Source organism: Meriones unguiculatus, chromosome 15, assembly GCF_030254825.1.
Source record: "Meriones unguiculatus strain TT.TT164.6M chromosome 15, Bangor_MerUng_6.1, whole genome shotgun sequence".
Classification (NCBI taxonomy): Eukaryota; Metazoa; Chordata; class Mammalia; order Rodentia; family Muridae; genus Meriones; species Meriones unguiculatus.
The window spans coordinates 55,232,869-55,259,586 of record NC_083362.1 but is presented as its reverse complement, the minus strand read 5'-3'; the positions used below and the strand labels follow the sequence as shown (position 1 = coordinate 55,259,586).

General features: G+C 38.4%; 1 protein-coding gene across 5 annotated transcripts in view; it reads left to right on the top strand.

Moving 5' to 3' along the window:
- The window catches only part of Erbb4 (erb-b2 receptor tyrosine kinase 4), a 1,096,075-nt gene that overhangs the window by 914,674 nt on the left and 154,683 nt on the right, over window positions 1-26,718 (top strand). For all 5 annotated transcript variants that reach the window (XM_060368567.1, XM_060368566.1, XM_060368564.1 and 2 more), the window contains one exon: window positions 8,160-8,345. In XM_060368567.1, coding sequence (XP_060224550.1) covers window positions 8,160-8,345 — 186 coding nt within the window. The remainder of the gene's footprint in view (window positions 1-8,159; window positions 8,346-26,718) is intronic.

Here is a 26,718-nt window from a genome sequence, read left to right as displayed (position 1 = left end):
AACTGCATTAATATCACGTATTACAATTTACCACACACTCAGTGGTTTCACATGGAATAATGGTATTTACCACCGTTCTGTAGACCGCACTGCTGACATGATGGTGGTGATTAGAGATACCCAGTCTCTCAAAGCTCTGTTCCAGTTGACTTCCTGCCTCCTCTGGCTTTGGGTACCAGAAGGTATTTTATAGCTTATGGTTGTATCACATCAATTGTTTTCTCTTTTTTTTTTCCTCCACTTTGTCTTTTGCTTTTATGTCTCTCTGTCCCTTTGCGTCTCATCTTTAGACATTTGTGGTGGCTTTGGTATCTACATATATAAGGAGGCCATTTCTCTGATGTTAAAAAAAAAAGTCCTAGCTGAGTCTCACCTCCACACATCTTTTTTTTCCAAGTAAGTTAATAGTCACCAGTTCCTGGGATTAGGGTGTAAGTGCTCCTTTCATAAACATTGATTGGAATATCTGCCATGGAAATAGATGGATGTTGACCACATAAAAGTATGTGTTTGCACTCAGTGACCTAAATCCTCATTTTACAAATAAGTGATGCTAGTCAAAGAGATTTGTCTGACATGGCTGTTAAAAGAATCGAAGCACACACACATTGCACAGTATGTTGGAGAAATAAAAGGATTTACTTGAGGGATTTTTTTGTTTGTTTGTTGTTGTTTTGACATACACGTGCAGGTTTAAGGTACATGAACAGTATCTGTTAAAATACTCAAAGACTACGGTATACCATACCAGGTAGCCCATCATGAGCAAGGGAAGGCTGTCCTGATAACATCCGGTAAGTCCTTTGCAAAGAACTGCACCCCCTTTCTCTCTTCTCTCTTCAACCTTGGGTTGATTTCCATTGGCCAATGAAAGACAGAAAACATGGTGGACAGTTGTCATCCGTTTATATCAGTCTCTTGGAAAACATGGAAGGATGGGGAGGAATAGAGTTTGAGTTTGAGGGACAAAGGAAAATGTAGAGGACATCTTTACAGATCATTTTTTGTCAGAACAGAAAGGACAGACTGAACAACATGACACTAATGTGTAATACAACTTTCACCATATTAAATATGACTCTACAAGTAGTTATTTACTACATAGAATATTAAGATTGCCTATGTAGCCTTTTAAGGACAGCCAAGGATTTTTGTTGGTAGAGTACAAAAATAGACTAAACACAGTTCAAAAACAAAGAGAGAAAATAACAATCTTTTTTACAATAGCTGTGTGAGTAAGAACTCAAGTAGCAGTCAAAATAAAAGGGTGTGGAAAGGTGTGTATTTGAACTATACAGGGACAAAAACTATTACAGATAGAGTATGATGGGAAAGGAAAGAAATTTGAATGCCAAATATAAATAAATCCAAATATTTAAAGCCAAGTGCCAAATATGAATATAAGATATTAAAGTAGAATTAGAAAAATTATTGCCATTTACAAAATGACTACAGTCTATCAGGAAATCTCTTGGGATAAATTTATCCCTTACATTTGATATCTAGTAATATCAATGTCAAGATGAACAGAGTAATCTAACATACAGCTTGATTCTTGAGGTATAGGAAGTAGAGAAAGGGAAATATTAATAATTCTCTTTATCAAATGATATTATATCCTTCTTATAAGGCATGCATAATAAAATAAATTCTGGATGAAACAATGAAAATATTAGATAATATTACTGCTTTTAAGAAACAATTTGTGAAACTACACAAATGCTAAGTAAATGTACATGGGTCAACAGTTTTTGTTCAGTGGTGACAGCTGAAAGAATAGAAATGGAAAAGATGCAGAATAATGGTGCAATATAATTCTTATATTTAGAAAAGCAGACATTTAGAATATGAAGAGATAATATTTTGTTTTCTCTCTTTGAGAAAATCATGTGATTTTCTTTTATTCCTTTGATTTAATTAAATCATATGAAACTTGAATTGGTTCCAGATGTTTTAACAATTCCACCAACGTCTTTGTCGTGGTTTGAGTGGGGATGGCTCCCATAAGCTCATTTATTTGAATACTTGGTCCTTGGTTGTTGGAACCATTTCGGAAGGATAAGGAGGTATCACCTTGTTGGAATAGGTGTATCGTCTGTGTGTGTGTGTCTCTCTCTCTCTCTACCTCAACTTTTCCTATCACTCTGCCCTTACTCTGTTGTCACAGACTCTAACTCTCTGAAACCTTAAGCCCCAAATTGAATTCTTTATTTTGTAAGTTGGCTTTGGCCACAGTGTCTTACCAGAGTATTTAAAAAAGTAATAATAATAACTAAGATGATCCTTAATTTTTTAACTTTCTATCTCTGAGAGGTTGGTAAACAAATCTGTATGAATACGGGGGATTGAAAACAAAAGACAGAAATATTAAAGGCAAAACACTATAGCATTTCCAAACTTAAGACAGGTGAGGACAATGTAGATGCCGAGACTTGTAATAAAAATATTGGGGTGGAGAGTAAAGATGATCAGCTATAGAGGTAGGACAGGCAAAGGGGATGATCAGTGAGATAAAGAACTGCAGGTAAAGAAAAAATAAGAATAAGAGAAAAGACCTCTTGACTTTAGCGAAAAGACATATTCGATGATCATCCCAAGAGCAATTTGAACGGTAAGCCTATGGGCAGGAATACCAGCTCTCTCAGAATAACAGCAACTTAAATTGATGTCATATAACTGGAAGTAGCAGAAGTTTTTAACAAAGAGATAAGGAAAGTATGAAGGATTCTGGAATATGGGACATTTACCCAAGCTTGGAGGTAGAGTGAGGGACCCAAAAGGACTAAAAATGAAGCCATACAACAGATAAATGGTAAACTTATATTTCAAAGGAACAGAACATACTGATGTCGAATATCATTTGCATAGTAATATTTAGATGGGGAAAAGGTTGTTTTCTACTCAGAAGTAGAGGCTAAATTTCATAAAACAAGGAATCAATAATAAACTATAAACAGACACTTTTTAAGGATGTTTGGGGGCAAATCCCTATGAATCTCTGATGTTCCCTAATAATATTTGAAAGTTAAAACTGAAGATTAAAGGGGTTGCCTTCAGCCAAGTAATATCCAAAGAGAAACATCAAGAAAAGAAGATGATATGATAAAGCAAAATATTTATTATGCTACTGGATCAGGGTATAATAAAGGTAAATGAAGCATAAGGGAAGCTAGGCATGAAAATACTTAGGAGTAAATCCAGCCTTCCCATCCCAGGAAGGTCTTATGGAATCTTAAGTCCAACTGCTTTTTCAGGCTCCTCTCAAACCATTACTTATAGCTTTCTCAAACTACATGCATATGAAATTCTCAGATGTCCAAATATGATAGACTATCAGATATAGCTGGGCATTATTGCTGTTTCATAGTATTGGTATATCTGGCTTAGTTTTCACAGCACACCTAGCATACTAGTAGAAATTTTTAACTGTTATTTTATTAAGCGCATGCATACACACATGTCATAAAATCTTATGGAGGTTAGAGGACAACATTTTGGAGCTGGTTCTCTGTTCCTGCCTTTTTTCTTTTTCTTTTTTTTTTTTTTTCTTTTTCAAACATAGGTTCCAAGGATTGAACTTGGGTCGTCAGACTTCAAGTGCTTCTATTCTATGATCCATTACCACAGGCCCACATATTCTTTGTTTTCCTGATTCTTTAGTGCATATCCAGTTGAGTAAAAGCTTTATGAGGGTAAATGGTATAGGAGACACAGCATCACTCACAATACAAATACACAGCAGCTACTCAATAACTATGTTAATTGTGTGATGGAAATAAAAGGATAAGGAGATAAAAATAAGAACACGAGAAATTCACAAGTAACATGTGAGGAAGAGAAATGTAGAAACCACAAACAGAAAGTAGAACTCTACATTGTATAAAATTCTTCTCGGACACCTTCAAACTTAATTGTGGTAAATATTGCCGAATCTAATAAATGGCCTCTGGATAAGTGAACTGGTGCAAGATGAAGATGGAAAATGATTGCCTTCAAGGATTGTAAGGTCCATAGACTCAATTATTTGTATTCACAAAAGTGATTCTGGGATTTAGAGGGTAAGGTGAGCCATGTGGAAAACTAAAATGATGGTGTATTAATTCAGCCTGTCCAAATTACTCCAAATCTACTTACACAAGTAAGTTATGATTTATTCAAGACATAAAGAAATAAATGTAGATTACATTTATGTGATTCTCTGGGTGCCATCTATGACAAAATAGTTGTTCATGAGATTATTGTAGATCAGCTTCTTTGATCCAGTTTCCCCGTTTTGTCACTGTTATTTCTTTGGTATTATCCAACCCTATCATTCCTGCTGTCTTCAGGGGCAGCATTTGTCTCAAGCATCCTCAAACCTGCTGACCATTGCATTATATGTCCACACTTTCTATCTTTTGGTTCTTTCCATCCCCCTTTTATCTTCTTTATCCCTATTGCAATGGGATTTTCTTCGTTTTCTGCTGGCGGGTATTGAATTAATGGCCTATAAACATAATGAAACACTGAAAGTTTGGCTGAAGTTAACATTTTTTTAAACAAAATAGCCCAGAAGTATCACTTAGGTATACGCTTTTTTCTTTCTTTCTTTTCTTTTTGTGTGACCCAATCAGACAACATGAAGTTCAAGCAACAAGGTATAAATATCTGCTGGCTGAGAAAAGGTAGTGCTTCAGCCAGCGTGAAAAAAAAAAAACAACAACAAAAAAAAACGGTACTGCTCTCATTTATTGCTTTACAACCCTGTCTTCCCTTCAGGAGAAAAATAGAGAAACAAATAACGTGGCCGGAGAGTAATGCTGCTTTTGCTGCAGACCTTTGAGTGAGTGTGTGTCCTCGAGTCCCTTGGTGGTTTTTTAAAAGAATGTTCTTATTCAAAGCAGAACTCATTATCAAGAAAAATATCCCTATTTTAGAGTATCCCACCGTGCACCTCTTGTAGTCTCCCTCATTTCCAGTGAGAAAACTCTTGACTTCACCCACAAGTAAAAGAAAATTTACAGGGCCAAAGGAAAAACAAAGGCAGAATGAGTTTTAATCTCTTGAAAAATTAGGTAATGTACCTGTCAAGTTATATTTATCCCACTGCCCTTTGGGGGTATTTTCCAGTGACATCAGATAAGAACCAAAATTACTCTATAGGTCCCATGAAGAGATAAGAAGCTGAGGACATCATTAATTTAAAAACAGAGTAATCTATTGAAAGCAAACCCTCCCTGATTAAAAAATTGAGATTTCTCCCCCTTCTCCAGCCTATTTATCGCGTTAAATGGATCCACATTCCATTTTCTTTATCTGTTCCCCTATCCTCCAAAAAGCCATCTGCTATTTCTTTTATGAAAAAAAAAAATAAAACCTACAATTAGTGTCTTGTTCATCTTTTTTTCTCTAAAAAAAGGGGGGGGGGGAGAACAATTATGCAAATCCTCTGCAATTTAGTTTCAAATACTCTTTGTAGTGTGATAAGCAATTTTCCTTAATACAAACCCAGCTTTTTTGCCAAGACTTACTAATAGATTTTCTTTAAAGAGCTTTCAATATTCACATGAAATGTCATCTAACGTAACCTTTCCAAAGGCACGTAGAGAATGGTGTTAACCTTGGTCTTTGAATTGTAGAAGAAAACAATCACTTTATGTATTTCAACCTTTAAGAAATAATCATTTCATTTCTTCTGCCTTAAGCATCAGCATTATTTCCACCTTAGGAAATGCATGTAGTATGTACAACACTAAGTCAGAGAACACTGACTCCTTCGTCATTGCAGGAGGTAGCTTATCAGTAAGCACCAATCTGATTGATTCTACTTGGCCCTCGGGAATTAGTCATCTGACTCATTTCATTCCTGAGTGGCTAATGGGTGGCGTTGGTGAGTTTGTCTGGCTAACAAGATGAATGTTCATGATGTGAAGTCATGATGAAGTTTAATGAAAGAGTTTACAATTATCTTACCATCCTATGAACTAATGATACATTTCCACTGAGACCGTATGCTGTTAACTGATCCTGCTACTCGCTAGGCCAATCCCTTAGAAAATAAGGCCTAGAGCCTCAGTTTCCCCTGTGATTGGCTAAGAAAGTCTATTTCTTTTGACAATTCACATGCTTGAAATTAGGATCAAACATTGGTTGCACCTGTTGCTTTTGTAGTGTTTACAGAAACCCAATTTGATTGAATGTGCCAGAGGATAGCTTCATACACCTGCTTGCTAGATTTTTATACCCACAAGTAATGCTTGTAGGCTTAATTTCCTACCTAAGGTATACTAGTGTGAAGGTGTCAGATCCCTTGCAATTGGGATTACAGACAGTTGTGAGCTGCCATGTGGGTGCTGGGTGTAGAACCGGGGTCGTTTGGAAGAGCAGACAGTGCTCTTAACCACTGAGCCATCTCTCCAGCCCCACACATTTTAATTTGGCGATGAAACCTTGTTTACACTATATATATATAACCAGTTGATACTACATTACATAGTATGTTATTAAATTCAGCTCACATTCATATTTGTAACTTACATGGCTTTATTTCGGATGTTTGTTGAGCTACACAATAAATGAAACTGAAAATTTTCAACCTTGTAGATACACACAGAGCCACGTGAATTTTTCTGTGACTCACCAGCTTCCTGGAGGAAATAGGGTGCGATGGGTTGAAGGACTCACTCCTCTTGGAAGACAGGTGAAAAACAAGTGACTTGAGCTGCTTGCACAGGCTTAAACTCAGCAATTGCTTGAAACAGGAAGAGGCAGGCTTCTATCACTGCATCTGCTGTCGGAGAACACTTGTTGTCCTGATAGTCACATCCACAGTCCTTTCTGTCTTGCCACTTCAGGGGGTAGAGGAAGATCTGTAACCTCACTGGACTTAAGGGAGCCTGGAAACAGTTTTGAATTCAACTTCTGCCTCCAGGAGGTGTCTCTTTGTGGATTCCAGCTAAGCATTTGCTGATGTAAGGCATCAGTTGCTACTCAGTTTCCCTTGGTAAAATTAGGTTTTATGTACTCAGTCTGTAATGCCACCAGAAAACAGACAGACAGACAGACAAACAAACAAAAACATGGCTTTATATATTTAACTTTGGGCTTTAAAAACTTCCAGAGACAAAAAATGTTGAAGAATAATATCATAAGCATTCTGTAATTTCCTATAAAAAAAAACTAGTAACGATTTGCTCCTTCGTATGTGTATTTGTGTATGTATTACACACATAGATACACATGCATAGTCTCCCTATTTCCCTACCACTGTAAACCATCGTAAAGAATGATCAACATCTTCTTGTACATTACACTATACTAAAGCTGTTCTGAAATAATTAAGCTGAGAATAATATTATGTAATATATTCATAGTCTAGATGTTACATACTGGTTATCCCAATAATATCCTCTACAGGACATTTTTTTTCAACTGAAGAATGAGTCAAAGCACAAAGAAAAGAGTGCCTTCCAGACACAACAGGATTAACACAGTTAAGAAGTCACAGAGACTGTGGCAGAATAAACAAGGCCTGCACGAGTCTTAAAAAAAGTCAATAAAAATTTGAAAACACAAAAAGCAAAGCTACAGATATCAGCTACATAGTGTTCTTGTCAGTAACATTTAACTTTAGTTATAAAGAATAAACAAATAATTAGATGCAATATTATCCACTTTTTAGTATAGAATGGGAAGGAAATCACTAAAAACTTCAGCATCATGTTTATTTACAGTTCTACAGTTTACATATGTCACTTACATATGGCAATTACATGAATAATGGGTAGGTAAACTTAGGGTTATTTCTTGCTTAACTTCATTTAATTATATCAGTCTAAGCATGAAATAATTTAATAAATATATTTACATTGTTAATTGAGTCTGCTGAGCACGATTTTTTTTTTTTTTTTTTTTTTTTTTTTTTTTTTTGGATACTGGGCCTCACTCTATGGCCCTGGCGGGCCTGGAACTCAGTGAGTATAACAGTCTGGTCTCAAATGTACAGAGCTTTCCTGACCTCTGCTTCCTGAGGGCTGGAATGGAAGGCATAAGTCACTATGTCTGACTCACTGAGTCCTTTTGAAAATCCATCACAGACCTCTCATCAATGTACTCAAAATCCTGAGGAATCCCGAGTCGGAACGATGATATTCTGCTTTCTGTTGTCGGTCCTGTTACAGGAGGCCCTGATCATGGCAAGTATGGATCACCCACACCTTGTTCGCTTACTGGGCGTGTGCCTGAGCCCGACTATCCAGCTGGTTACCCAGCTGATGCCTCATGGCTGCCTACTGGACTATGTGCATGAACACAAGGATAACATAGGATCTCAGCTGCTCTTGAACTGGTGTGTCCAGATTGCTAAGGTAAGTGCTGTCAATTGGTATAAAAATGATATCTGGCAGTTTACCTCTTGATGGAGAAGAGTCTGACAACTGAAATTATGCCACGCTTTTTTAGCATTTTTGTTAGAAATGAATTCTTTTGCTACGTTAAGTGACACAATGTTTTATATACTTCACTGTAGACTGCGGATGGAGCACATAAGCTACTTACATATGCTTCTGAACTATTATCCCAAGATATTCATGTTACATTAATTAGATGTATACATAGCACACTGGTCAGAGGGAATAATTCTTGTGCCAGACTTGTTTGACTTTTATTTTTATTCTTCTCTCGCACATTTCATTCCCTCCCAGTCACCCCAACCTCCCCAACTTATTTTCAATAAAGTCCGGTTAGCAAACAAAATCAAGACAGTGAAGACTCAATGCCATAATTATACTGTTTTAGGTTGTTCTGTTAAAATAGCTGATAGATTATCAACATTCTAAATGACTAGGCCTCGCGTTAACCCTGTCTGTATACTGAGCCGTCTCACCTGCCTGTTCATATTCTTAAGGTTTGTTGTTTGTTGCTGCTGCTGCTGCATTTGTGTAGCCCAGTATTGAGTACAGGCCAGGGTTTTTCATAATTCTTAGGCGTTCCTCAGAGCTGGGGTGACTTATTTTACATTATCATCAGGTGTTTTCATGCTGCTGTCTTAGTTGGCAAATTTTCTCGCAGAAAGTTCCCTCGTCTTTCTTGTTAGGTGACAAATCACTGGCATTAGTGGAAGGGGTGATTGTTAAATAGTGTCATTGTTAGAGCTGGAGAGATATATCAGCAATTCAGAGCACCAGCTGCTCTTCCAGCGACCTGGGTTGCTTTTCTAGTATCCACAGGGTTGTCTGCTCTTGTTTGTAACTCCAGTCCCAGGAGATGTAACACCCTCTTCTGGCCTGCGCAAGTGTGCTGCATGCATGTGACTAACAGACATGCCTGCAAAAGACTTGGACACACACACACAAAAATAAATTAAATATATATATTTTTAATTTCAGTTTATTTAGTTTATATCCTAAGGGTGTCCCCTTTCTCCTCTTGTTCCAGTCTCCTGCCTCCCCTTCCCTGCTCCTCTCTCCCTTCCCCCCAGAGAGGGGGAGCCCCCATCCCCTCGTATCAACTTTCCCCAGTATGTCAAGTCACATAAGGCCTGAACTAAGCATATCTTCATCCCTTAAGGGCAGGCAAGGCAGCCCTGCCAGGGGGAAGTGGTCCAAATGTAGGCAATAGAGTCCATGATAGAAACAGCCTCTCCCCCTCCACTCAACCAGATACCCCATAGGAATACCAAGATGCCCATGTGTGCGAGGGACTTAGGTCCAGATCATGCATGCTCCTCAGCTGATGTCTCAGTCTCTTAAATCCCCAATGGGGCTGGGTTAGTTGTCTTTGTTGATCTTCTTTGTGAGGTTCCTTTCCCATCCAGGTTCTTCCATTTTTCTCCCAGCACTTCCACAGGAACCCCGGATCTCTGACCCATGTTTGGCTATAAGTTTCAGCATCTGTCTCAATCCTCTGCTGGCTGGAGCCTCCCAGAGGACAGTAAAATTTGGCTCCTGTCTGAAAGCATACCAGAGTATCATTACTAGTGTCAGAGGCTGGCTCTCAACCTTGTGGTGGATCTCGGATTGGGCCAATTATTGGTTGGACTTTCCCCCAAAATTAAATTATTTTTAAAAGGAGTGAACTAACACTTCTCATATACACATACATACATACATACATACTTACATACATTCAGTCGTCCCTTGTGCTTATCAGTCACTTTTGCATAATTATAACCAAGATACTTGAGAAAACAATTTTAAAAAGGAAAGGCATATTTTGACCAACAATTTTAGAGATTTTACAGCCCTTGACTCCATTGTTTCTGGGCCAGTTCTAAGTGAGAGCATCAGTAGTGGCAAAAGCATATGTTAGAGGAGGCTGTTCACCTCATGATGGTCAGGAAGCAGAAAGCTAGAAAGGCACTGGGGACCTGGTGTAACCTTAAGGAAATGCACGGAAAGTTCTCCTCCCTCCAGGCCAACTCTACCTCCTTGAGTTTCAATAACTTTCATCATAGTAACACCAGCTATAGACTAAGTTTTCAGCACACAAGCCACTAAGGGGTATTTCATGTTCAAACTAACTTAGCATCTTTCAAGGTGATTCTTAGATTTCAAATTATCCCCTACTTAAGGCTCTTCAGAAAGGAGATAGAATTAAGACACAGGGTATTTTTTTAGTCATTAAAATTAATTAATGACAGTTTGTTGTAGGTGGGATTCATATTGCTGTGGTAAAACACCATGAGTTAAAAGCAATTTTGAGAAGAAAGGGTCTATTTCACAGCACAGCTTGTAAGTCCCTCACTGAGGGAAGCAACAGGAACTGGGAGGCAGGAATTGGAGTGTAGGCTGTGGATAAGGCTGCATTTTTTAACGATCCTCCTGGCTTGTTCAGTTTACTTTCTTATACATCCCAGGACCACCTGTCCACGGGTGATAGCACCCACAGTGATCTCAGCATAACACCCATCGACCCTCAATCAAGATAATGTCCCACAGGCCAGTCTGGAAAAGAAAATTTTCTCAACTGAGGTCCCCTCAATTGTCTCTCTAGCAAGGACCAAATTAACATAAAGCTAGCCAAAATATTTAATGCAGATATTTTAGATTCTGCTTTTTTTTTTCAATGCAGTTTATTCAGGAACCTTGAACAATCATCTGACCTAGGGGAAAGCCAGCCCACAGCTTAAATAGCCTCTGGGTAGCCAGCCCCAGCATGCCACGTGGGCAATGCAGATAGGTCCACATACATGGAAGCAAGCCAGATCCTCAGCCTTAGCCAAATGTGGAGTTGTTCGTGACAGAGAGCACTCACCATCGGGAAGGTGGAAGGCGGAAAACAGCTCCATCTTTCAGGCGCGGCATTACGCAGCTCTCTACAGTTCCCCCTTTTTGTTTTAGATGCATCAGGCAAGAGTAGAGGTCTGATCTCTGATATTAGAAATAAATTGGGACTTTGTACTGATGTTCATTTAGGTGTCATCCACCCAAAGAGCATCAGACCCGTCTGATACCTTTTTCTCAGAGGTGGGACCTGGGGCATCAACCCGCATGCAATCAAACATGCTCTTCTCTGGGTCCAAAGCGGCTGACCCTGAGTGCAGTGCTTAGCCTCGCATCCTGAGCGTAACATTTTAGCTTTTTATGGTAGCCAACCATGCTTAGGGAGACTGTCCTGCTTCAATGGCTGTAAAGGCCTTAGATTCTGCTTTTAATGACAGATTCTCTCAGTAACCTTGTTGCAAATAAATGCTTCCAAAAGTTGAGTCTTCTGAGAATACTTGCATTACTTCAGAAGTCAGCATAACCTTTAGACAAGTTTAGTAGTTTCACAATTAATGTCCATCGTGCTTGCTTTATTCCCCAGTATCTGTTCATCGCAAGTTGCTTTTATGTCCATATCATGTTCTTAAATAAAACTAATGAAATCTGATTTTCTATGTTCCACAAAGATGTGTTAGTTGAGCTGTTCTTCATTTTCGTTTGTGTAGTGAGTTAGTGGGAGGGGAAACAGGAGGAAGACACAGTTGCCTTGATTTAAGGAGATGATTAAAAAAGGAAAGTAGAATTCTTGGTGAAAAAAAAATCATTCCTTCTCTGTATACAGATGTTAAGTCTTCCTAAGGATTAAATGTGTTAAGTGAGCAAAGACTTTATTTACTTTTTTCTTTATTCTTTTCCATTTTTCTCCAGTAGTAACAATATGGAGTGATAGGAGACTATAATGTCCAATTGATCCAGCCATTTTATTCTGTATGAATAAAAATAAACTTCAAGTCTGAAAGTCTGATGCAAGTTAAATGTACATACTGGGGGTGTTAGACATTTCTGACACGTTTCTATTTAAGACCAGATACTACGCGTATATAAGACCTCATTCACTGCACATGTATATAAACTACCAAATCAGAAAATCATGGCCGGATGTTACACTTAATAGAGTAACTGACAATTACTGTTTAGAAGCTATGAATGTCACCTGAATGAGTCTTTTCACTGTGTTGTGATCATATTTCATAAAGAAGAATAAAAGATAAAGAGTTAAGTTAAAATTTATAACACTGGAGCTGCAAATAAGCTGTGAGCCATGACAATGACAACACACTATTAACAACTGAAATGGACATTTATTTTGTAATCATTTGCACGTAAAAATTGAAGCACCAAACCTCTTTAAGAAATTAGTAGTATGATTCTAGATCTGTAAGAAAATTTAGGCCAAAGTAACCACCTCCAGGGACTTTTCAGGATCAGTACAAATTAAACTAATGGTTAAATTTGGTTTTTAAAATATAGCTGTTCTCGCCTAGACATTGATGTCACATATACCCAGTACTCTACAGTTTTTTTGTTTTTGTTTTTGTTTTACACTACACTGGTTTTTGGTCTCTGTATTTCTCAGCTTTATATTTCTTAATCACAGACTTGAGAGTTGACTCTTGGTGGATAATTAGCTTCAGTCTTTGTCTAGTCAGGAGGGATTCATGATTTTATTAATTAAAAATAGAGATTAAGTGTATTATGCAGAATTCCATCTACAAACAGAACTAGTGGGATGCATATAAACACCAAAAGAGATTTGTGAGGAGTTATATATCTGGAATATTAAGAAAGCTAAGTCATGAGATCCCTAGAGGTTCAGGAAAGCCAGTTCTTCAGTTCCAATCCCAGTTCACAGGTCTGAGGACCAGTGTGTGCATGCGTTCTAATTCAACTCCAGCAGGATTAAAATCTTAGGGTCAAATCCGAGCGTGGGCACAGGGGAAAGTGAATTCCACAGTTCAAAGGCAATCAGGCAGACGGAGACTATCTCTTCTCAGAAGTCAGGTTTTCCATTTTATTCAAATCTATAACTGACTAAATCCACCTCCCCCACCTCTCTCTCCTACTTAAATTAAGTCAGTTGATGTACTTTCCTTAGTCTCCCAAATCAAACGTCAGTTTCATCCCAAAGTGCTCCTAGACACATCGAAAGCCATGCTTATCCAAATGTCGGGGCCCCTCCTAGCTCAGTGAAATCTACATATACAGTTAACATATCATGGTGGCTTACGATAGAGAAATTCTCATGCTCCACTGAGGAAGGCTGACAGAATGAGGAAGAAAACAATTGTTTCACATACTGAGAAACAAGAGGCAGCGCCTCCCAGGAGTTACGACAGAATTTAGTGGGAAGTAGTATTTACTTTTCTCTAATTTACTGCCATCACCTATCATCTCCAATGGCTTAAACAAACTCTTGGTGGCTTTAATCTATTTCCTCTAGAAACAACATTATTCCTATCACGATGGCTAAATGTGTGGTGTACTGGGTATGCATGCTAAGAGAGCACCTGCGCTTAGTAACGTTACTATCATATGAAGTAAAATAATAAAATGTAATGCCATCAAGACTAACTTCATCATGACTCCTACAGGAAGACATCATTGTGGAGTAGAAACATTATCCACCTAAAATATTAATCTGGGTTTGGATCCAAAGTCATGCTTATGAATCCTTCAGCGACCATTTCTCTCTTTTCCCTTCACTCTGGTTACCACAGTCTGGCTCCACCCAGGCAGGCATTACTCCCTACATGTGTCATGGTCTTGTAAAGTTCACAGAGTTACCTAAGAACTTATGAGGGAGGGAAAGAAAGAAGACAGGAGAGAAGAGGAGAAGAGGAGAGGAAGGGAAGGAAAGAGGAATGACTGTATATTAGCTACTTTTTTCATTGCTGTGATAAAATACCATGACCAAGACAATTTTTAGAAGAAAGTGTTTATTTGAGCTTATCGTTTCAGGGGATTGAGTCCTTCCTGGCTGGGAATAGCAGCAGCAGGGACAGATAAGGCACTAGGAGAAATGGAGAGCTCACATCTTGAACTGCACGCAGGAAAAAGAAAGAGCAAAGCAGAGTTAGCACCAGTCTAAAATTCTGAAATCCGATAATGCCACACCTGCTAAGCCTCCCCCAGACAGTCCATCAGCTGAGTACTGAATAATCAAGTGGCCAAGACTATTAGGCACAACTCATGCAAACCACTGCATAGGTTTAACTATCATTAAGCCTACTAGCGTGTTCTTCATCTCACCTGGCTACCATTCTTAGTATGTGAGTAGGAGGATCCATTTTACTCCTTCAGTAGACCAGAACCGTGCAACCAAGTACTTGTGCCCAGGTGTGCACACATATGCCACACGTGAGCGGTTTCCAGCTCTGCGGGTGCAGAGTGAATGGAGAAGCCGAGACCGTTCTTCTTTACCCTCTTCTAGCCTGCTTGAGGATGTGCCGACAGTAATCCTCTTCCTTCTAGCTAGGAAGGATCTAATCTTCATTCACATGGTTGAGTCCAGGCTCTCCTTCGTTCAGGGTAATATTTTACCCCTGCTGTGTAAAATGAAATGAAGTCTTACAAGCAATAGAACTTAACTGAGGTTTATCTTCTGAGTGCTGGGAGAAAGGTTTGAAGGGTTTCCTTCAAACAGATCCTTTCTAGATGTTAAGCCCAAATAGAAGCATAAGAACTTCCCTATTTGTCCACAGCAGTAAACCCAGCATAGTAACTAGTATGCCATTAAAGCGTTTTCCTGGTATACTAAAGAAAAGAAAAGCAAGGAAAAGTGAGACACAACTGATTATACCCACAAAGGACCTAAGTAGACCTGTGAGTCTTTTCCAAAGGCAGGACAGGAAGGAGATGAGAGAGGGGGCTATAGCCAGGATACAAAGTGAATAAATTGTAATAAATAATAATAATAAAGAAAAAATAATTTTATGTAAAAAAGGAGCCTGTTGAAATACTGGTATGGAAAAGAACCTTTGAAGATCACCTAGTGCAGAGATTTGGAATTTTCTTAAGTCTATTCCATGTAAAAATATTTCTTCAACAAATTTTCTGTTCTGTCTGCCACCAAGGAAGATGTTGAGAGACTTCAGAGAGAGGAGCAACTTTAAGAACTCTGCCTGCTCTTGTGTTGATGATAGGAGCCGAAAGAGAAGACAGGGTCCATTTAAGACTATACTCTTCTTAGTGACAGAGCAACTGAGTGAGAATACATTCCTACCCACATATCTTGTTTAGATGCACTGACACTCAATCCCACCCAAGTATAGATTCAGCAAGCATATGGGCTCCTTGTAGCCTAGGTGAAATAATTGCTACACTATTAGAATTAAATGTGAGGCCTAATATATGATAGCATATGCCTTTTGCGACACTGCTGTGTGATATGATGAACTTTTTTACCTATAGAATTGTAAATGAGGCAGATGGCTTAATTTTTGTTTTTCAAATACTCTTTAAAACCTCCACAGTACAGAAACAATATCCCTTCTATATCTTTACATCAGATTATCTAGCAACATTACAACCTCCCAAGCTGATAATAAAGCTCCTGGCTGGATTTGAATCATGTTTATCTCCTTCCTGAAACAATCTCATGCTTTTTATTTATGTGTCGAATTCTCATTGCCTTAAAGGAGGATGATATATGAAGGGCAATAAGGGATGAGAGAGAATCTCAATACTACCAATGAAAAGAGAGTTTATGGAGGTGGTTTCTAGAGCACAGGTCCCAGTATTGCACTGAAGGCTTAATTATTTCCTGAGGTTTGCACGAAATATGAAGTTCTTTCACTTAGAGAAGTCATTTAGGCTTTTCCATGTCTGGCCTGTGGGATGGCAAGCTCTCCCTTGCTTTGCCTGTGGCATTATTGGGCCTGCTGAGCGCTGCTAATTCAGTTTGTAAGTTCCTCCTTCCTATAAACAGCAAAGGTTTTCATTTAGTCACTATGCATATCCAGAAATGTCCTTTCTCTAAATTTATTTTGCGTTCACTGGTAGTTTTAATGTACTTTCTTTTTTTTTCTCTTCTCTCTCTCTCTTTCTATTTGCAGAAAGGGAAAACTATCCTATACAAATGAATTAAATTTTACTTCATGTGTGTAAAGCGCTCACAGTTACAACCATTAGTCATGATTATGTGAGGCTTGGTATCTTGGCACATTTGAGGAACACTGACTTTTCTCAAATGTAGAATCAAAGAAGTAGGGCTACTGTATCCAGTTTATTGACCCCCTGAGGCTTCTGTTTCTGTGGATGTAGATGGGTGTTACAGCATTGCTCTCTTGGTAAATTGTAAAATATACTCATGTTCATTCAGATGTATGCAAGCAGTGCCATTTTCCAACAGAATTCAAAATGCTTACAGTAGTTTGGAAAGATGAGACTAGCATTTTCCACAAATAAGAAAAAAAAAGGATAAAACCCAATAATTTATCTAGAAACCAAAACTTATAGAGGGACTAGAGATGAATCACTGGTTTTCTCCTTTGCAAACTTATCTTTGGCCAGGTCTCTCCTGAATCAGCTCTTCTATGAAGATTCAAATGAATACATTTTTAATTTAGGAATAATTATGGATTAAGAGGAACTAACAAAAATAGAAGTTCTGTTGTTGTTGTTGTTGTTGTTGTTGTTTTCCAGTTGGTTCCTTGATGAATTACAGAATACCTTCTTGTTTTGAGACAGGGTTTCTTTGTGTATCCTTGGCTGTCCTGGACTCACCTTATAGGTCAGCCTGTCCTTGAACTCAGAGATCCTTTGCCTCCCCAAGTGCTTGGATTATAGGTTTGCACCATTACATAGCTTGCAAGATGAGCTATGAAATTGTTTTATGAATAGAAAAAGTTGTACAGATGAGGACTTACTCAGATCTCATTATTTTATTTCAGTTGTTTTTTGTGGATATAGTTTTGTGAAGATTATTTATTTGTTCATTCATAAACTACTACTACACTCAGAAAATAAATCTATATTGTAACCTCATGCCATTCTACAACCTTTTAAATTTTATTTACTTATGTATTTTGAGACAAGGTCTTATTGGGTAACTCAAGCTAGCCTTGCATTTATGTCAGTCTTCTGGCCTCTGCCCTCTCATTGCTGGGATTTTATGTATTTTCCATTGCACCTGCCCACTTCTTTGAAATTAATGGTATCCAAATCTTGTCACAACCACCATTTGAATAATGTCTTTTAAAATTATCTTCAGAACTTGGGTTTTGTATATTTACACGGACATGGGATACTCTGGACTCCAAAGTTCATTCTAGCATTAGGAAATTTGGTTGTGTTTCTTTGCAAGATATCCTCTATCCATTGACACATGAATATTACAGAATGGTTACAACCTGTGAAGAAGAGGAACCCTGACTATGTATAGTTATGTGACTTAAGAGGGATGCAGTCTGTCTGGTCATATTAGATCTTCTTACATATGCTTAGTGGGGACACCTGCATTTCTTCTGTACCCTCTAATTGTGATAATGTGGTTTAGCAGATCCCTGGCTGCAAAAGGACAGCACAGTCATACCCAAAGGACAAGGAAGGGTATTGAAATAACAATAGTGACTGTCTGAGATTAAGAACAAGCAGTTAAATATCAATGCCAGGCTCCTTCTTTGGGAGAAAGCTCAGAAACTTAGACTAATTCCATTGACTATCATGTGACCAAAAAATTTTTAGGTTATGTAAATGCATATTTGTGTGTATACTTATGAAAATAAATACACATGCATGTTATATTATATGTCTTAAATTTTGATCTATGTAGGAGGAGTTTATGTTTTGAATATAGGCTAGATATATGCACTCAAAATTCTACAATGTCCAATTAAACATCTTTATGTTAAAAGGTGTATATGATATTAAGAATCACAACTTTCATGGGGAGAAGTCTTAGGCTGTACAATGTTTGTACAAAATTTCACTTTTCCATCATCTAAATGTGATGGATTACAAAGAGCTTGTTGGCAACAGTTCATTACTTTTCATCAGGCTAAGGTGAGAGATGAGCAGAATAGATGTGTTGTAGAAGGGAAGGGTGAGCTGAGCGATTATGAGCACATGAAGAAGTGTGGCTGTGGGTCAAGGATTTTATCCTTCATTAAGGACCCTTCGCCTAAGCTCAGTATCTGCTCATCCCACGGTGGACAAAGGATGAGCTTAATGGCAGTCATCGATCAGCCAGCCACATTTCAAGCTTCGAGATCCTGCTATTCCCCATGCTCCTTGCCTTGACAAGGCTAATTGTGTAATTACAATACTACATCACCCACTCCCAGTGCATCGGCGCTGGCAAGTCTTAGAACCAGGAACTCTGATGATTATTGCCCCAAGCAAGCACATTAGCATCGGACAGTTTACTAATGGGACTGCTCTGTTGAACAGTGCCATCTGTAAGATGGAAGCCAAAGAGGTTGGGATGCGTTCCTTTGTAGAAGAAATGCCGGATAAACTTAAGCCCTAAAACCACAAGTACTTTATAATTCAAATGAAAGAATGATCCCTCCCTTTTTTTTTTTAATTCTTTTGGGTATGTTTTTAACATTTACTACCATTTTTCTATTAAAAGTGAGCTTGAACTTATACTCCAATAGTGCATTAAATACTAAACAAAGAATATTTTAGAATTAGTTTTTCTACACAAGTTCCAGAATGTGTGTTAAAATTCTAGCAAATATGTGTAGAGCTCCTTATGTGACCTAAGTTTTTCGTTACTCTGGGAGCCACTGAAAGACAATACTCTATAACAGTTCAATTACAGGTGCTTCTTTGATAGGTGTTTTTCTCCTGAAAATACATGCTGAGTCCAGCTACTTGCATTCTACTTTTGGGTTTTAGATGCTGGTGCCTTTAAAGGATGAGTGTGATGATGTAGAACATTTGCTGAACAATTACTTTGTTTCTTCTATAAATTAGAAGGATGCAGAGCTAATGCAGAATGTGTACAAACATTCTTTGGAGACAATATTAACCCAAACCTCAGGATGAGTTCCTCCCAGTCCTTGATTCATAGCCTAAACCAAAGCTGATCAACGGTTTCATGGAATGAAGCAGGTTGTCCTGTGCTAAGCTGGCTTTAATAGAGTCACAATAAAAACGGATATCACCAACAACAATCGAAAGTAGCTGTCCTCATGTCTACCTGACGTAAAGAGTGTTTGTAAAGCAGAAACAATAATGTACCACTAAAGCTAGCCAATATTTGGTTTGAAGTTATGTGAGGCATTTCTTCTATGGATTTCCAACTTCTGATTCTCACCACAGGTGACATATTACCTAACAGAGTAGTTGATATTCTCTGCCAGTTACTAATGTTCCCTGTTATTGATACTATCACTCTTACCTTTGTTCATATTCTGTGCATTTTGTAGGAAAACAGATGGCTTTAAGAGACCATATCCAAGTCACAGAACCAGCATGGGGCTGTGGTTGTGCCAAAGATTGTTTTTGTTTGTTTGTTTTGTTTTTGTTTTTCTACTTCACTTAAGAATTTCCGCACATTGCCTCCTTTCTTTTGGTGACTTGATTGCATAACACTAGGCATGAGACAGTGTAGCAACTTCAGATTGACAGTACTTAACTGGATTTTCCCTTTAATTAGATGACTATAGAAAATAATCCTTCTTAGTACAATCAGTAAAATTTGAAATATGAGAATTTACATAGTCAGGTACCTTTTACTAAAACCGTGTGGAGAATGAGAGAGAATACAGCTTGTGCTTGTCTGTGGAATGACTTGGAAACTTCTGGATCCACCTTCTTCACTGCAGCTGCCCTGGCTTTTGTTTTCCTAGTCGAAACTTCTACAGAACACTGCTAAGTGAGGGAATACTTTACTACCAAACCTGAACGCACATCAGTTTAACCCATGATGCTTGAGAACCCTCGTCTTATGAAATGAGGCTTATAACTGGGCGGGTTCTTAAAGGACAGAATATTATGCTCACTTACTGTCCTGTTTCAGATACCCATGATCTGATTTACAGGTGCCCTGAAGCATCTGGTCACAAATCGCTCACATTTCCATCAATCATTGAGGTGGAAGTCATGGAAAACCCCTCTTTTTTGTTTAACTTAAATTCCCCAAAAGCCTGCCTTAGAAAAACATTATTGGAAACTTGTTCTAAATCAGATTCAAGATATTACAGTAGCACCTGCTAGAATCTGTCAACATATCCATTAGAAATCCATATTTCCCAGGTTTATTGCTTGACTGTGATTTTTTTTCCTATGGACTGTGATACAAAACCCCAGAAGTTCAGCCCAGAGCAATTTTTATTATTGTTGTTCAAATATTGAGATTTTCCAACTTGTAATTTTTTTTTTAGTCAAGTACTTTGGGAGGCAACTGTACATTCCACTTCCTTTATAAAAAAGCGATATTAAAAACAATTTATTCCTCTCAAGAAACAAAGAAATGATAACTAAAATATCAAGGCCTAAGGGAAAATTGTGTGAGCCTATGTGGATTTATTCCATATGATTTGGGAGCTAATTTGATATTTAGATTGTGGTTTTTAATATTCCAACAGTAAGCTTTGAGAAATTGGTACCATATGGATTGAAAAGAAACTGGATTGTAGACAGGGGATACTTTCAATGAAGACTGAAAATGCAACCCCGAGAAAAACGTTCTCCAGTCGACTGCTCCTGCTGTCCTTAAACATGGAGTCCTGGCTTGTTTGTTTGTTTGATTGACTGTTTTGGTGCATTGTTTTCCTTAACTGGTGAGTGTAGTAGGAGATGCTGACAAGCAATTTATAAATCAAGGAAACATTTGAGTGGAGTATTAATATCAAGAATTTTATCAGTAAACTAATCCCCACTGTAATATAATAATTGAATTTCTCTCAACAGAAATTGCTGCAGGGGTTGTTCTAAACTTTTCTATCCTCAAAGCACACATAACATAAGCAGGGAAATATATACGTTGCCTTATATTGCCAGTTTATTTTCTCACCACCCTGAATAAAAGATATTTAGCAAGAAAATCCTACCTGGGGTGTACTTTTCCTTGCTCAGATCGTATGATTCTAAAAATAACTATTCAGTGTCAGATGAGGTGGATATATTTGACTAGACTCCATAGGTCTTAATCACTCAGAGGAGATCACTCCTTAAGGTGTTCTGGTCATTAATAATGTATTTTCAAATATATAAAAGGGAACTTGTATTTTAAATACAGTGGGAGATTAGGGGAAACTAGGCAGAACTGTTACTGCCTTGTCCAAACTTGATGGGACCTGTCAAGTAACCTTCCCAGTTCTGCAAGGCACCATGATGCAAGCAAACTTCAGAACAGTTCTCCATGAGATACGGACATTTAAATGCTTTTACTGTTTCTTTTTATTTTTTTTAATTTTTATTTTATTTTATTTTTAATTACACTTTATTTACTTTGTATCCCCCTCTAGTTCCTTCCCTCCTCCCCTCTGAATCCTTCCCTTCTTCCCCCTTCTCCACGAATGCCCCTCCCCAAATTCAATGATAGGGGAGGGTTTCTTTTTCTTCCTTCTGATTCTAGTCTGTTAGGTCTCATCAGGAGTGGCTGCATTGTCTTCCTCTGTGGCCTGGTAAGGCTGCTTCCCCCTCAGGGGGAGGTGATCAAAGAGCAGGCTAATCAGTTCATGTCAGAAGCATCACTGTTCCCATTACTATGTAACCCACTTGGACACTGAACTGCCATGGGCTACATCTGTGCAGAGGTTCTAGGTTATCTCCATGCATGGTACTTGGTTGGAGTATGAGTCTCAGGAAAGACGCCTGTGTTCAATTTTTTTTGGTTCTGTTGCTCTCCTTGTGGACCTCCTGTCCTCTCTAGATCTTACTATTTCCCACTTCTTTCATAAGATTTCCTGCATTCTGCCCAAAGTTTGGCCATAAGTCTCAACATCTGCTTTGATAGTCTGCAGGGCAGAGCCTTTGATAATATAGAACATTGAGCACAGGACATGAAATTTTACACAGCAGGAAAATCACCTAGTGGTCTACTTGATAGTTCTTATGAGATATAAATAATGATCTTGATGGTGTTATTGTCTGTGGGCAATGAGCTTATGAGAAAACAGGTTGTATGAGAAGAGAAAAATATTTTTTCTTTTTTTAATTTAATTTTTTTTATTATTAGTTACATTTTATTAACTCTGTATCCCAGCTGTATCCTGCTCCCTTATTCCCTCCTATTCCTTCCTTATCCCACCCTCCCTTCCTCATCTCCTCCCTTCCCCTTTCCAAGTCCACTGATTGGGGAGGACCTCCTCCCCTTTCATCTGACCCTGGTTTATCATGTATCTTCAGGACTGGCTGCAAAGTCCTCCTCTGTGGCCTAACAGGGCTGCTCCTCCCTTGTGGGGGGGTGGGGAAGTCAAAGCAAGAGAAAAATCTTACTTGAGAAAATGCTTCCATAAAGTTAGCCGTGTAGGCAAGTCTGTTGTGCATTTTCTTGATTACTGACTAATGTGGGTGTGCCTGTCAGCTAAGCAGGTTGTCCTGAATGCTTTAAGAAAGCCGGTGGCCTCTCCAGATCTTACTGTTTCCCACAGGGAAGCAGCATTACCAGGCCACAGAAGAAGACAATGCAGCCACTCCTGATGAGACCTAATTGACTAGGATCAGAAGGAAGGAAAAGAAGTCCACCCCTATCAATGGAGTTGGGGAGAGGCATGCATGCAGAGGGTAGAGGAAGGAAGGGATTGGGATGGGAGGAGGGAGGGAACCACAGGGGGGTTACAAAGTGAATAAAGTGTAATTAATAAAGAAAAAAAAAGAAAAAAAGCAGGTGGAGCCTGGCATGGGGCTGTAATCCCAACACTCAAGGGAGGCAGAGGCAGTCAGATCTCTGTGGGTTTGAGACCAGCCTGTTCTACAAAGCAAGTCCAGGACAGCCAAGGTTATACAGAGAAACCTTGTCTCCAAGAACAAAACAAAACAAAAATCTACAACAAAAAAATCAGGTGTCTCAAGCGATGAGGAGCAAGCTAGAAACACCTACCCCTCCAGGTACTCTCTCCATGTTCCTGCCCTTAATTTCCTCAGCGACAGACTGCAAACTTGAACTCTGAGATGAAGTGCAGCTCTTCCTCCCTGAGTTTCATTTGGTCATGGTTTAGTAAAAGAAGCCATAATTAATTGGTTGGCTTTCCAATTATTTGGTTATAAGTACATGGTTATGGCTAGTGCTAAAAATCAATGGTAAATATTCTAGTGCATTTCTGCTGCAGATTCCCCAAATAAGGTTCATTGAAAGGTTTCTTTTGCCTTTCCTTTCTGTAAATTGCTTCTAAACTTCTTGATAAATTATATTTCTTGACATAAAGTGCTTCTCTCTCTTCTTTCTCTCACTCTCTCACTCCCTTCCTCACTCCTTCCTTCCCTTCTTCTCAACAATTCTTTCTGTCTCACTCTGTCTCTGTTTATTTCTGTCTCCTTTTCCCTCTCTGGCTTCGTCTGCCTTTTTCTCTCCTTCCTTTCCTCCCTTCATCCCTCCATTTTTATTTCCATCTGCTAATTTATGCCTTCTCCGTGGCACATTAAGAAGTATCGTCACATAAATGTGCACAAAGTATGACCCAGACACAAAAAAAGGACCTTAATAATTCATCTGAGTCAGTTGCACTGAATTAGGTAGATGCACAGAAAAGAGGGGATGAAATTTGTTTGCATTTATAGCAGAAGCCAAGAGAGCACCCTTTCTTTTGACTCTACAGCTATCACCAAGGACTGGGGGGAGAGGGGAATCAGTAGTTTTTCTGGACTGTTTTAGAGGAAAAAAAAATATCCAGAGGAGCCACCCAGCAGTGCCTCACTCTAATGTGCCAGCAGCCGGCACCGAGGAAGCTATTCGGGCAACCTGCAGGCCATGTGCTATGTTTGTCTCTTTGCCTAAGGCATTTGCCAATTATGTGTGCTATAAGTGTATGCAGATCTCTCTTCCATAGGCAAAAGCCAAAGACTTGAGGGATGTTTTTCTACTCCTCGGTTTATTAAAGAGAATGAAGAATTCTGTGTGGAGTGAAAGCAATATTTTAAACAAAACCTAAGAAAAACCAAAAGAATCTAATTATGGGGTTGGCGGCTTTTAAAGATGTGGTTCTTACTTCTACAAAGCATTACATTTTGGGGTGTTTTCTAATTGCACTTTGTAAAACTCAGACTCTTCCTGTGGAAAATGGTAATAATGCTACCCATTACCTGGTATATGTTAAAGTGTGTGTTGGTTAACGAGTATAAAGTAACTGACTGAGACATAGTGGGTGTTTAATGATGTCTTTTTCATTGTGAGGAATTAATTCATGAGCTGCACGATGGGAACATTGGTGAAAATGAACAAACTGGTAGAGAATAGAAAGAAAGACAAAGCACGCATCCAGGGAAATCACAACAACGACAAGCATTTGCCTTGATCCCACGAAATGAAGGTCTTACAGAGAGTATCTTTTGTACTGTTAGGATGTCACGATTCAGACAACCTGTTACAGAGAATCCTTCCCAAAGGATGAACTAGGATATCTGTTTATCTGAGACTAAGGGATAGAAAGACACTGTAAGAACTGACTAGAGCACTGAGTGACAGATTTTGTAGTCCAAGAGGCCATTTCATCTCTTGGATCTTACTGTCACTCCACCATAATGGTGCCATGAAAGCAGTGGTGTTTCTTCATTCCACTTGCTCACTTCTTCCCATCTTGTCTAAGCCATTTTATCTGCATATGGAGTTTTCTCCTCTCTCTGACACATGGAGTTTAAAGTGAAGGGCACGAAGATTTATGTTGATAGATGGGAGCATTCACATATCTTTTAAGGAATGGCATCTTCACAATTGAAGCATTGAGGGAGGCACATTAAAAATGGCATGACAGCACCAAGCAGGTGCGGGTAAAAACACTAAGTTCTCAAGCCTTTAGGCTGTATCTATTCTGTTATTATTCCAATACAAAAGGAATATTTGGTGTGCCACCAGAATACTCCGCTCCTACTGTGTGAGGTTTTATAGGGCTTGGGATGTATGTATGTATGTATGTATGTATGTATGTATGTATGTGTGTGTGAGAGGGAGAGAGAGACATTGAAAATGACTATACAAAAAGAAAATTGGGATATTTTACCCAGAAACTCTCTTTGTATTATAATCCATTGCTCACTGATAAAATAGGAAGTAACAGTCACTTTGATTTTTCTGCTTCCATTAGCTTAGTTTTGGACTGTACCTCAATTCAATCCCCTATATTTTTTTTTTAGACATAGGAATAAAATTTAAAAAACACTGATGTGCTTTTAATGTTGAACTAGATTTTAATGTTACACTTGGAAGCTGTATTTATCTTAATATCACAGGAATGTACTTAGAGGCAGCACACATTCTTTGACCAATTTCTCTTTTTCTCCTGGGTAGAAATTATAGGAATGTAAAAAGCACATGGGAATCCAAAGCTTTCTTTTGAAGAAAAGTGTTTTTGAGATTAGGGAACTGATCTAGGAAAGTGGACAATTTAACATTTCAGACCTCTGATAAACTATTTCCAAACTCTCTTGTTCTTTGTGTTACCTCTCTCAATGCCAAACTGCATGATTCTACAATAGAGAGTTTTCCTCATAAATCTATTTTAGAAGACTAGTTTCTTCACTGTGGGGAGATGAAATTTCAAGCAAGTAAAAGAATTGACAAGTTAATTTAAATAACTGCAGAGACAGTGTGCATTTTACTTTTCAGTTTACTTTTACTTTACATCATCAGAAGACTTGCAGTAAATAAATAAAAACAAATCTGCATCCATTGCCTTTGGGAACTTAAAAAATGCTGAATGCTTTAAGAAGGTCTAGCTCTGGTTAAACAATTGGGTACAGATCATCGGGAGATGCAGTAGCTCATTAATTCTTTTTTAAACTAATTCCCAGAGCAATTAAATACACACACACACACACACACACACACACAAATTTGTATATATCCAGGCAAATTGGTATGTATCTGTAATCCTAGTACTTAAGATGCTGAGGCAGGAGGATCAATAGTTCAAGGTAAGGTTTAGCAATACAGAAAGACACTCTTTCCAAACAAACAAACAAACAAACTCAAGAACTGAGAATGCATCATAAGAGCCCCTGAATTCTAGCATTCTTTGCATGCACAGGCCCTCATTTTCATCTCCAGCATCTTAAACACACAAACAAATTGTTTGCGATATTTTATGTAAACAGCACACAGCATTTCATGTTTAAAATGGAATAAAACTGTGTTTGGTGCCACCAAGAAGTGATGAATAGCTTTTGTCCTAAAGATTAGAATTTTCTTAACAGAGTTTTCTCTGTTTTACCTTGTTGAGAGGGGAGAATGATGGAAAGTAATGTTAGGTTACATGGCAAGATGGAGCACCTCCTCATATTCACAGGCTTCTCAGAAACCTAAGTCACTTCCAAGAACTCATTAGTGAGGTGCAGGCCCAAGGAACATGTGTCCAGGCTATTTAGATCT